The following is a 14,283-nucleotide window of genomic DNA, read 5'->3' on the forward strand; positions in this document are numbered from 1 at the left end:
AATATATATTCATTAGAACCAATGTGAACCAATGTTATGCACAAAAAGAGAAAAAAGAAAGAAAGCAGAACGGTAAACAAAATAAAGCACATAATAATATGGTGGGAACAAATCCAAATAGATTGGTATGCGAAACAATTCTAAGCTCATGTCTTCACCAGTTAAAAGCCAGAGTTCCTCAAATTAGATTAAAATTAAAATGCAGATATTCATTTACAAGAGCCATTCTTAAACTACAGCTACATAGCACGATTAAAAGCAATCAGCTGGAAAACAGGATTCTGGGCAAACACCAAACAGAAGATAGCTTCTGTGGCAATATTATTTAAAATTGACTTTATGGTAAAAAACATTATTATGAATGAAGAAAATAACTACATAATTAAAGAACTGATTCTCCAGAAAGATATAAATACATATGAAAAGTATACAAGACAAAACTTGATAGAATCACAATAAGAATATTATATCAAACAGATGAAATATTAGTAATATAGAATATCTGGATAATATAATTGCTAAGTTTTATCAGTGCTCATTCAGTCATGTCTGACTCTTTAGATCCCATGGTCTGTATGAGATCCCATCTATGTGTTCAAGCATAGATGGAATATTTAGAAAAACTGATTATGAACTAGATAATGAAGAAAATCTCAACAACTAACAACAAAAACTTTATATGAGCACAATGCAGTGGAATGAAAATCAATAGTACCTCCCAATTATTTAGAGACTAAAACACAGAACTCCCATTACTGCCACCAAAACTTCCACCAGCATGAAAACACACACATATACACATACACACCCCAGTTCACAGGTCAAAGAATCTCAATGGAAACAAAACATATTTAGAATTGAATCATAAAGAAATCCCACATAATACATGGTGCCTGGTCCATGGTTTCAATTCCACCTTTTACTTCTCATAAGCATTTGAAAAAACCAGTCACTTTAATGTCACATCCATTCATTCCACTATCTAAAGCTCATGATGGTATGTTTTATAATTTTGGATTTCAAACTCATCTGTGGGATTCTCAATCAGCCTGGAGAAGGGGTCTTCTAAAGAGGATTTACATGTGCATCTATCAGACATTCAGGAATATTAGCAACTCAGGACCACTTCATGTTAATTTCTTAAATCAAGGTTTCCCACAGAGATAGCAATGGATTGCAAACTGAATCCCAGATCTTGATCATAGAAGGTCTGTAGTTTTGAACTTTCAAAAATACTCCCAAAACACCAAGTACCCAGGCTCAGACCAAAAAAAAAAAAACAACAAAACCTCTCTGTTATCTTCTTTTGCCAGCAAGTGGTTTTTTTTTCCTAGTCTTCCCAATGATCTGAGGAAACCACTGCCTAAAGCATGTGTTTTTAAAAACTTGCCAAATTAATATCTCTAAGTCTTTGCTTCCTCTCCTGTCTAATTAGAAATGTAATATTTATCTTTTAGGGCTTCCTTGGTGGCTCAGTGGTAAAGAATCCGTCTGCCAATGCAGGAGAGTTGGGTCCAATCCATGAATCAGGAAGATCCCTTGGAGAAGCAAATGGCAACCCACTCCACTATTCTTGCCTGGGAAATCCCATGGACAGAGGAACTTGGTGGGCTACAGTCCATGAGATCACAAAACAATCAGACATGGTTTGGCAACTAAACAACAAAATTAATCTTTTAAGACTATTGAAAGCAAAATAACCACACTCAACAAACAATTGGCTGATACTTTCTTCCTTTTCTTATTACCAACCTAATGATTAAATTGGATTTTATCAGTGATTGTAGACAGTTAATAGAAAAAATATATATAAAAAAATTTTGATTGCATAGAAGTAATAAAATTTACTTTCCCGGTGGCTCAGACAGTAAAGATCTGCCCACAATGTGGGAGACCCAGGTTCGAGCCCTGAGTCAGGAAGATCCCCTGGAGAAGGGAATGGCAACCCATTCCAGTATGCTTGCCTGGAGAATTCCATGGACAGAGGAATCTGGCAGGCTACAGTCAATGGCATCACAAAGAGTCGGACATGCCTGGGCTACTTTCACTTCGCTTCACTTCAGTAAAATTTAAGGACTGGTTTATTAATTACAGAAAGTTACAATAATAGACAATCTCCTGTATATGCACATGATTAAGTAAAGAATATATAAGTGTACTGGTGGTGAAACCAGCAGTGAAAGTCTAAGAACTTGGCAGGAGACTTGGGTTCTTAACTTCCCTCTGTGTGACTTGAAAAAGTTACCACTTCTCTGGCTGAAATTTCCAGAATGCAAAATTTAAATGGGGGTTTTCAATAGTCACTAAGATATTCTTTCTATCTCTCACATTCTGTGATTTTCTGTGTCTGCTCTATTTTTCTTTATGGTTTAATGGTATAGTACTCAATTATGTTTCATGAATTCTGGTGTTTGTTATAAGATAATTTGATCATAACGTGACACTCTTGGACAGAAAATCAGTTGCTACTTTATTTTTATCCAAGAGAAGTGAGAAAGGAAAAAAGAGGAAGATGGGCAACTCAGCAATCAAACAGGAAAATGATAACCATACACCCTGTGTTTTTGTAGCTTCTTTGCGTTTTCAGAAACTGTTTCACAGAAATAATCTACTTTAACCTCAAAGAAAGATAAGACTTGCTAGGAGGTATTACTAACCACGGTGCAGCTGAGATTGAAGCACAATAGGATTGCATGGCTTGACTTGGCTTAGCTGAATTACTACTAGCTACTACCAGCTGGAATGTAGACCTCCTGCCTTCTAGATCCTCAGAGATTCCCAGAGATGAATCCCCACCAAGAACAAGGTCACCAGAAATATTAAAAATGGAAAAAATGACTAAGGATAATTTGCTGGCTACAACTTAAGGTTATCCACTAGAGATGTCCTTGACAATGCACTGGGTCAAAGATTAGCAATACCTTGAAGCTGAAGCATTTGGCTACTATGACGACTAAGTACTTCAACAGACAAAAATAAGCTAAGTCTATCACATCGACTTTGCTGATCTGAAACCATCGGGTGCGTTCTATACTCACTTTCTGGCAGCCTGCTTCCACTTCCACTACTCCTGGAGTTTGGGCTTGTGATTTCATCTTACAGATGTAACCAAGAGGCCGTTCGCATGCCCGATCTGCCCAGTACCCATCCTGCAGAAAGCAAGGGGGAAAAAAATCTTAATGATTATCAGTTGTTTGACCTTGATGCTATTTTCTTATAATTGTGCCTCTGAAAAGGGAAACAAAGATTCGAGGTTATTAACAGAAAAAGGCATCTATGAAGAGGAAAAGTAAGTGGATATTTTACCAGGAAACTGCAAATTTGACTTCGGCTACAAAGATGTAGCCAAATCAAGATTGCTGGGAGAAATATCAATAACCTCAAATATGCAGATGACATCACCCTTATGGCCGAAAGCAAAGAAGAACTAAAGAGCCTCCTGATGAAAGTGAAAGAGGAGAGTGAAAAAGTTGGCTTAAAACTCAACTCAAAACTAAGATCATGGCATTTCATCCCATCACTTCATGGCAAATAGATGGGGAAACAATGGAAACAGTGACAGACTTTACTTTTTTGGGCTCCAAAAGCATTGCAGATGGTGACTGAAGCCATGAAATTAAAAGATGCTTGTTCCTTGGAAGAAAAGTTATGACCAACCTAGACAGCATATTAAAAAGCAGAGATATTACTTTGCCAACAAAGGTCCGTCTAGTCAAAGCTATGGTTTTTCCAGTAGTCATGTATGGATGTGAGAATTGGACTATAAAGAAAGCTGAGCACCGAAGAATTGATGCTTGTGAACTGTGGTATTGGAGAAGACTCTCAAGAGTCCCTCGGACAGCAGGGAGATCCAACCAGTCCATCTTAAAGGGAATCAGTCCTGAATATTCATTGAAACGACTGATGCTGAAGGTGAAACTCTAATATTTTGGCCACCTGATGCCAAGAACTGACTCATTTGAAAAGACCCTAATGCTGGGAAAGATTGAAAGCAGGAGGAGAAGGGGACAACAGAGGATGAGATGGTTGGATGGCATCACTGACTCCGTGGACATGAGTTTGAGTAAACTCCGGGAGTTGGTGATGAACAGGGAAGCCTGGCATGCTGCAGTCCCTGGGGTCACAAAGAGTCGGACACAACTGAGCAACTGAACTGAACTGACAAAGATGTAGGAAGAAACTGTAGCCACAGTTTGTTTTTATATATTCACTGTCAGGTCACAATGGAGAAGGACCTAGATAGAAATTAAAAATGCTCATAAGCCCTTAAGTGATGGTTCAACAGAAGGTTTGCACACAGCCTCCTCATCCATCCCTACCAGCAGCTGTTTTCAAGTTAAGTGAGTACATTTATTTATTTATTTATTTTTGGCCAAACCATGTAGTATGCAGGATCTTACTTCCCTGACCAGGGATTGAACCCAAGCTCCCTTGCAGTGAAAACCTGGAGTCTTAACTGCTGGGCCACCAGGGAAGTCCCAGAGTACACATAAAGCCATGCAGAAAGAACACTCCCATGCAACACACCCAACCTGAAAACAGTATCCTTCCCTCCCTTCTTCCTATTTCTATTGATGAGGGTCCTCTATGAACTTAAAGTGGCATCTTTCATTCTGCTTCAAATTCTACCTTTTCTATCTTCCCTAGAGATTTCACATTAAATGAGTGCTCATCCCCTTCCCTCAACTGCTAAACACCTTGAAAAGTGGTTTTCTGTACTCTGACTTAATCCTCACATTTCACTCAGTCTCAGCCACTACAATCTGGTACTCAGCTCTTCAGCCAGCATAATATTTGCAAACTGCAGATTTGGTTTGGCTGCTCCTGGGCTAATGCATGTTTTCTCTTTGCCAGTACTTTTCCTACCCACCTCTCCACCTCTCACTCCATGCTTTCAGCCATACTGTCTTTCGAGTTCTCAATAAGAACAAAGCTCTCTGGTTTCCTCTTCCCAGGATATTCTTCTGCCTATTCTTTCAATAATTAATACATATTCTTTCCTTAAGCTTTCAATTTTTCACTGTGAAACCAACCACAATGACAAAAACTGTAGCTAATACTTACTGAACACCAAGTTTGGGCCGGGGACAGTGCACATTATATGTGTTAATCCATTTAATCTTTATACCTACCATGTGAGCTGGGTACAATTATACTCATTTTACAAACAAGGAAATGTTTTGCATTAAAACCCAGCCTCTTAACCACCATGTTCATTGTTTATTAACAAAAAATAACTTGATGATATACTTCATAGCTAAACTGCCTGATTTCCAACATGGAAGCCATCGTTTCATAGTTGACACTTCTGTGTAACCTAAAATAACAAAAGTCGCTCTCCAAGCACAGACTCAAGGTTGTAAGACCCAGGATAGATCTAACCAGGTCTACATCCACTCGGAGCAACCAGCTGAAAGTAGAACCAAAGTTCTGAAACTTGTTTAATCAAGCCATATAATCATATGGCATGATTTAGAACCAAATGCAAACAATATGAGCATTCGTACTGGTTAATTTCATCTTTGAAATGACAGTTTATCTGCTGCTTTTCTGGTCTTCTTGAAAATGACTTGGCCAAGATACTCAAGAGACTGAATCTGAATTCTAGTTCAACTTTGATCTATGTCAACTCATTAGGATAGAAACAATGGAAACAATGATATATAATAAGTGGGGCAAAAGGAAAATTCTCCTGTGGCTTTTGCTAGATATCACTAATTAAAAATGTCTTACTTTGCCTTTCATCACTGCACAGTCTTCTTGCCTGTTGTTTTCATGACTTGGTTCTCCATGAAGCCATTTGGTAAAAGTTACAGGGGTGCCATCACTCCATTCAAAGTACATTTGAATCTTGATGTCGTTTAAGCCAATCCATAACTCATCACTTGGCTCTAAACAGGAAGAAAAGCACAGAAGCAATTTACACAAAGTTTTCTTTCCAAAGATCAAAAGGTTATCAGGAAAGGAAGACCCCTTCTTTATCAACAATTCTTTTGATATTACAACTATCATAATATACCATCCACTTGCAAGTTAAATGGATCTACCTCTGTAGCCTGAGATGTCAATGACATTTTGTGTTGTCAGTTTTAGTTTAAAATATGTAATGTATGGGGAGGGAGGAGGGAGTGGGGTTTAGGATGGGGAACACGTGTATACCTGTGGTGGATTTGTGTTGATGTATGGCAAAACCAATACAATATTGTAAAGTAATTAACCTCTAATTAAAATAAATAAATTTATATTAAAAAATATGTAATGTATTCTTCACATTGTGAAGGTGACTGTACTCTTTTTTGTGTGTGCTACTGCAGATTTAATCTCCTGAGAGTTGTTAAAATGAAACTGAAGTAGATCTATCATTACCCTCTATTTTGTGAAACTGTTTTTTTGTTATAAATAATTTACTATAACCAATCAAACTCATGGTGCTGGAAATATATAGTTTATTTATACATAAATCTATTTGACTACTATTAAATCTTAGTGTAGTGAAGGTTTTAAAATAAAAACTTTAAAAACCACTTCTATTTTACTAACAAGGTTGTTACCAAGAAAATTCTAGGTGCTTCTGTTAAAGTTTAATCACTGTAATAGAAGTTAAAATGATCCATACAGTAAGAAGATGTATCAACTGAATAAATGGACTCTCTTGGCATTTAGCACTTATTAGTCTATAAATATAAATGAATCCATCATCACTGTCACCACAAAATACCAGAAAAACCCAAACAAACAAAAGTTAGAATAAAAAACTACCAGGTATAGACATAAAAGGTAATCATTCTGTTCTGAAATTCTATGAAAAGCATCATTGATTTTATCAGGAATTGTAATTCTAAAAGTTCTAAATAGCATAAGCATAAATGGGATAAAATTGAAGGCCTGCAATCTCACAGCTAAAATCATACACATTTCCACATTTTTAAAAATTGGAGGCATACACAATTCAACATGTGTTTAAGTTATCTCCCTGGAATTCCATCATGGATGCTTGATCTATGTTCTTTAAACAGTTAAATAAAATTATTTGTCAACAGATTGTAAAGATGTTGTATTAATAGTAGAAAGTGAGAAATATGCCACATCTTATAGGAATTTCCCTAAATGGTGTAGCCTCTTCCTCCTAAAAGCTGTCACTCAGCTTTGCTTTTGGAGAAGTCCCTGGCTGGCCCAGTGTCAGCCCCAGCAGATGTTTCCAGCACCATGAGGCATGAATGGCTTTGCCAAGATGATCCCTTTTCCTTTCACTTAATTTGGCAGATCATGATCTGTGAGCAGCAAATATAGGCTCCAAAATGACCTCATGTAACTCCTCAAGGTTTTTAGGTTCAAGATCAATGAAAACCTAAACTCTCAAGTCCCACAGTTATAACAGAGTAATGAGGGTCCAATAAACATTTTTCTCACTAAACTGTTCTCCCATCTAGCTTTTGTAGTTCATACGCACAAACTTGATCCTATAAAAATATTTAAGATGTGAGCATAATGTTGTTAGACAAAGTTTTTTGTAAATCTGTTAAGTAAACTGTCTTAGTTAATGGAGTCAAAATTTATATATGTAGGTTCCAACTTATCCACTGTATTTCCATGATTAACATGAAAGATATTGTCTCAATTAGCTAAAAAAGGTTTTCTAGGCTTTTGACTCAGAAACAATTTTTTTTCAGAGGTTAAGGAGGGAATTTTTTATTAAAGTGTAGTTGGAAAGTTTGACATTTTAGGAAAAGAAACACTAATTTTAACTTTATTACTTATTTTTTATTAATATTATTTGCATGGTTTTAAAGAAATAAATCTTTATCAATAATAAAAAGGGAAGTTTCTCCAGTGAAAATTTACTAATTCTCTAGCTGAGTTTAAAAGCAACCTTCCTCATCCAAATTCAAAATAACTACAGCAACAAATATATAAGGTTCTCCTTTATAATAGACCATATTATATAAAGTAGAGAAAATTTGCACATTAGCCCTACAGCCTCTTAAACTGTTTTCCACTGACTCACTTGAAAAGTTTATCACCTACTATAAGCATCATGCCATCTATGTCGTGATATTATTCAGATATCTTGGTTTTGATTACATGATTATTGTGTAGTCTAGGTGTTCCAGGGTAGGTAAATATAGAGTAATCAAGAAATTTACAAGTTAGTCGAACATCATCACCCTACTAAATTCAGTGAGGTGAGCAGAGGAGGAAGGATTCCATTCAGCCAAGCACTAACAGCAGCAGTGTTGGGGATCTTTTGTACTTGTCTGAGACTAATTTATCTCATCTGTTTGTTCACTGTTTTTTTCTTCTCCCCTACCCCCACTCCTATCAATTTTCATACAGTAAGTGTCAGGAAGCATTCCCAGCATCACCATCATCCACTTCCTCTTGTTTTGCTCTCTGGAAATGAACAGGTCCAGCTATTCAGCAATCTCATCAGTGGAAGAAGAAAATGATCATCATTTAATCAGCAAGTACCACGGGGTGTCCATCATTATTACATCCTTCCTCACCCTCCTCCTCTTCAGGATAAGCATTCCCAAGTCCTTTACCCACTTTTCAATTGTTTCTGATAGAGCCAATTTTTGAAAACTTTACAATATGTTAGTTTTCTATATTTTCTACATTTACTCTGTATCTCTTAGATTATAGTCCTAAAGTGGATATATGAATTACTTCAAAAGGTTTAGGCCACTATCTAACCACTCCAATCAAACATCTTCTTGATTTTTCTGCTCATCATTCTAGCAGCATCAGCTAGATTAACAGAGAAAATAAACTCCAAAGGATGAGATAGTTCATTTAGAGACCTTTCCTGTGAGAGAAAATATCGGCCTTAAAATAGAAAATACCTCCACACACACAAATTCCAATAAGTGAAATATTGTTCACAAGTTTAAAGAAGACTGTTTAAAGGAAAAAATCAAATGTTCTCTCAGTGACAGAAATTCTTTAAGTTACTATGCAATTTTTATATTTTAGGCATAATTAATATTTGTCACTAAGTTTATTGAATTGTTAATTTGAATTTATCTAGATTATAAAATTTAACATTTATGATTAAATTTTCCAGAGACAGATTGTAAGTCAGGAAGACAAGAGTCAAGCATATTATAGATGGAAGTTCTTACCATAGCCCAGCTGAGAGATAATAAAGTCAAATTCCTCAATGCTGTGGATACTTGCTAGGTCACCACCCTCCTTCCTACATGCTCTTAAGGCATCTCTTTGTATTTTCTTCTCCTCTCTGTAAATCTTGTAACAGTGACCTGCATATGGCCACCACTGACTTGGGCAGTTGGTAGGCACATCACTTTCTAGAAAAAAAAAGAGTTTGGAAAACACTTTAAAAGAGTTTTAATTGTAACAATATTTTCCATTAATAACATTCTCTATAGTAAACAGTTCATTATTATAGGCAAATACAGCTAATAGTTATTTTCTGTTTTTTGGCATAGGTATTCATAAAATATAGAGAAGAATGTGTTTGATATTAGACTAAAAATGATATGGAAGCCATCTTTCACTATAAAATGAAGCCAAATGAGAAATCTCTTTTACTTTTCAATTATGCATACAAGGCCACATGAAGATACAATAGATTATCTCTTTTTGTATTTTATCATCAGTAGACCTGTCCTAGCCATGTCCTATAAATATATTGGAGGCACAGATTTCAAGGGGACTTTCCTGGTGGTCCAGTGGTTAAGAATCTGCCTTGCAATGCAGGGGACATGGGTTTGATCCCTGGTTGGGGAACTAAGATCCCACATGCCACGGGGCAACTAAGCCTGTGTGCCACAACTAGACAGTCCGTGCTCTGCAACAAAGATCTTGCATGCTGCAACTGAGACCCAATGCAGCCAAATAAATAAATCTTTCAAAAAGATTTCAATTTACTTCTCTTCTATGGACATTAGGGAGCCACTCATTCCTCAGAGGAGGGCAAAACTCATAATGCAATCAGGAGAAAAATGTGTTGACACAGGGCACAGAATGGGTAGGAGGTAGGGGAGTCACCAAGGAGCTTCTGAAACCATGGTACTGTGAGCTGGCCACCTGTGCCTCTGAACCAACTCACTGCCACTGACTTTCTCCCAAAAGATGACATGTGACATTGCAGAAATCACAAGGATTTCAATTCCAAAGTCTTTCAGCCAAAATCTGAATTTGCCATGAGCAAATCACATCACATGAACCAAACTATCCATATATATAAAAAATTGTAAATAATATTAATACTAATATTAAACTACCCATCCTCACTGTGTTCTTCTGCACTGGAAAACATTTGAGATAATATGACTATAAATTATAAACATGACAACAATGATGATTTAATCAAATCAGTAATAGTGACCAATATCCTATTTGTTGCTACTAACAGTTAGGGTCAAATTTCATAACCTTGATGATTGATACATTACAAACATGTACTATAATAGTAATGAGTGGGGGAAGGGACAGTAACAACATCTGAAGGCAGGAGACTCACTTTATTTGTCCCCATACGTCCTAAAATGACATAGGGCCTGGCACAGAATAAATGTGATGAATATTTGTCAGGAAAATAATTGAAGTTATATTTAATACACAAAGCTTATTATTACCATTTTATGGATACTATTTTAGAGAGCAACTGAGCAATATATCCTGCTTAAAGAGGAACTATATTGTCAAATAAATGTCAATCTCTATAAGTTTTATATGAAATATTCTCAAATGTACTGCCTTAGTAAAGTTTCAATATAAGGTATCTTTGTCATTTGATGCATTGGTCCAATATTCTCTCAAAGTCTGGGACTGTTTGCATCACCTTTGTATAAGCTCAAGATTTTGTGTACAATCATCATTCAAGTAAATAGCAGTCCTGATATTCAAACATTGTATTATTATAATAGAAAAATGCATATGTTAATTTTAACTAGAATATAATTGCTTTACAAGGTTGTGTTTATCTCTGCTATACAACAGTGGGAATCAGCTGTATGCATACATACATTCCCTGCCTCTTGGACCTCCCACTGCCCTCATCCCATCCCCTAGGTCATCACAGAGCACCGGACTGAGCTCCCTGTGATATGCAGCAGCTTCCCCCCAGCTGTTTTACACATGGTACACGTGTCAGTGCTGCTGCCAATCCATCCCACCCTCTCATTCCCTTTCACCCCATATCCTCAGGTCTGTTCTTTACATCTGCATCAAAAAATGCATATTTTTAGAAAATATTCCTTGTACACAGTTCCAGTAGTTACCAAGAAAAAAAAAGTTTAGTATTTCTCTGGAGCCCTCTGGTGGGATATTTTAATTTTGCTGCCCAAGAAGCTGAAAATAATGCCAGCATATTCTAAGGGCTTCAAAAACTAAACAGATAAACTTCTAAAATATTAAAAAATATGAGAACAACCAATGAAGAGGGGTTACCTGGGGCAGACACAAAAGATGGCTTGTTTCTCTAGAGCAATGCTATCTGATTGAGGCATAAGGAAATCCATAAATGGAAGCCACCTATGGAATTGTAAATTTGCTAGTACCCAAGTCAAGAGAAACAGGTAGCTTTCGTTTTAAATATATCTTATTTAACCCAATATATTCAAAACATGATCATATAGTCAATTAAAAATAATGAGGTAACTTTTTTTGTCATGCTATGTCTTGGAAGTCCAGTGCATATTTTATACCTATAGCATAACTCTCTTGGAACTAGCTGTGTTTCATGTGTTCAGTGATCACATGTGGTTAGAGGCTACTGAACTGGACAGTGCGGCCCCAGAGACCCAGGAATCATGGATGAACAGGGTGGCACTGCAAGGACAAATAGTACATGAGGTGGAACTCTTGCTCAAGAGAGTCACCAACTGCGTGTGCTTCATATTCCTCTTTGTTTTTTCAAACTCAGGCTTATTTGAGTGTATAAATAAGACAGAATGCTAATCCAGGAAGTACAGAAAATTTAAAAACTAATGGAAAGTGAAAGTTAACAAGTGAAATAAGGCATGTAACCCAGCAGGACTTTATGGGGCCTTCAACAGACCCCACTCCCACATCCTCAGCTGTAACTTGTCTCTGAAATACCTAGACAACAGTGTCTTCTGAGTGTTTAATAAGTTGTTTTACAGATGCTAAAACCACCACCAAATGAAAGAAATTAACTACTTGATTATCATGGGCATGTAGCCCTCAGACCTGTTGGTGCCCAAGGATTGATAATATTAACCCCTGTGACCCTGCCCTGATACCTCACCATCAACCAGAGAATTGTACTTGAGCTTATCACATACCCTGCAATCCACCTCCCTTACCTAGCCTTTAAAGATGCTTTGCTGATCTGCTGTATAGCACAGGGACCTCAGCTCAGTGCTCTGTGATGATCTAGAGGGGTAGGACTGGAGGGGCAGGGAGTTGACAATGGAAAGGAGACTCAAGAGGGAAGGGGTATATGTATACATATAGCCAATTCACTTTGTTGTGCAGCAGAAACTAACACAACATTGTAAAGCAATCATACTCCAATGTAAATGAATAAATAAAAATGCTTTGCTGAAACATATTGAGGATTTAAGTGTTTTGCACACTAGCTGCCCTAGACTCCTTGCTTGTCACCTGCAATAAACACTGCGCTTTCCTTCACAGCAACCTAATGTCAGTACATTGGCTTTACCGTGCATGGGCTAGCAGACCCAAGTTTGGTTCGGTAACAGGCCTTGAAGAGATACAAGAATAATGGACTGAGTGCTTGACAATATAAACAAGTATTCACAAGGAGAACAAGTATTATTAGTATTTCTACTTAATCGGTAGGAAACTATAACTGGAGGGTTAAGGAACAAAGTCAAGTTATAGAATTCTGCCTACTATACCAGGGATGATAAAACCACCATTCTCCTCTTTCCCAAAGTGGCAATTCCAAATCTTCTGAAGGAGAATTATATGAGCTCTTCCAAGAGGGAGGATTATACTATTTATCATATGGAAGGAAGAGAGGAGATGAAATATAAAAATTACTGAAATCTCTCTAAGGCATGCCCACAGTTATAAGGGTGAACCTGTAAAATATAATCAAACCCAATAACAGGACCTTCATCTATATCCATTGGCAATCTCTGCCATATTTGTATCCATTAAAGTTCCAAACACACCTACACTCTGCCTCAGCAATTCCACTTCTAGGAATAATGAGACACATGAAACCACATAGGTATAAAATTATTCACTGTAGCATTGCTTATAAAATAAAAAAATGGAAGTAAACTAAAGCTCCATTAGGAGAGGACTAGTCAAAAAAAAATATGGTCTCTTCCTGCAATGGCTAATGTACAGCCATAAAAATGAACATAGAAGCTATTTATGTACCAGAAGGAATAACACCCAACATTGTTATTAAGTGACAAAAGTAGAGCAAAGTGTATTATCTGCTGCTATTTGTATAAAACAGACAAAAATAATTACAAACGTATTTATTTATATAGTCATAGAATAACTAGGTAAGGATATACACTCAGACACAGTTATTCAGAGAATAAATGCATATTTGAATAAGACACTGGAGGAAATTATTATTTATCATGTCATACCTTGGACTTTCTAGCCATGTCAATCATATTTTAAAATAAATGAAATTGCTTTTAAAAATCACAGAGAAAAAAAAAGTCAAGAATGCCACACTATCAGATTTCCCAAGCAGAGAACATACATACATACATAAGTCTCTTTGAAGTTTTAAGTGTCTCTCCAAAACAGCTGAAGGTGAAAAAAAGTGTAGTTAGTTCGCTTTTGCTTAGTTTGAAGAAGGAATGCAGTTTGGCCTTGGTAGTTTAATTCTTCTATAAAATTATAATAGAGAGCATAATTGCCCTTTTTCCCTCTGGTCTAGCCTGTATATAGAATTCAGTTACTACTTCTGGGATGTTTTACTATATTTCAGTGAAGACTTCAGTTTATGTTAAACAAATATCACTGGCTCCCAGATAGGCCATTACATAGCAAGGACATAATAAAACATCCTTTTCAGATATTGATTTCCTAGCTTGGACTTCAGTTCTGTCACATGTGCAAATTTTTTACAGCCTATGAGTATCTTTTTCCTCACTGAAAACACATGAATAATAATACCTACCACCTAGGGCAACTGTGAAGATAAAATTTTTATTAACAATTATTTATTTATTAAAAATTTTTTATTAATGGTTTTGCTCCTGCTGGAACACCTGAGAACACTCTGGAAACGTTAGCAACCAAGACAAAGACATTTGTAGGAATATCATTAAGTTGCCTCCATAAATGATCGATCAA

General features: G+C 36.5%; 1 protein-coding gene across 1 annotated transcript in view; it reads right to left on the reverse strand.

Moving 5' to 3' along the window:
* Positions 1 to 14,283, reverse strand: part of MRC1 (mannose receptor C-type 1) — a 114,217-nt gene that overhangs the window by 61,495 nt on the left and 38,439 nt on the right. The window contains exons 7-9 of the mRNA XM_086334153.1: positions 9,123 to 9,308; positions 5,734 to 5,891; positions 3,039 to 3,149 (exon numbers count right to left, since the gene is read on the reverse strand). Coding sequence (XP_086190279.1) covers positions 3,039 to 3,149; positions 5,734 to 5,891; positions 9,123 to 9,308 — 455 coding nt within the window. The remainder of the gene's footprint in view (positions 1 to 3,038; positions 3,150 to 5,733; positions 5,892 to 9,122; positions 9,309 to 14,283) is intronic.

The sequence above is a fragment of the Bos grunniens genome, chromosome 13 (assembly GCF_055505025.1).
Source record: "Bos grunniens cultivar Pamir isolate PY7600 chromosome 13, Bosgru_T2T1.0, whole genome shotgun sequence".
Taxonomy (NCBI): Eukaryota; Metazoa; Chordata; class Mammalia; order Artiodactyla; family Bovidae; genus Bos; species Bos grunniens.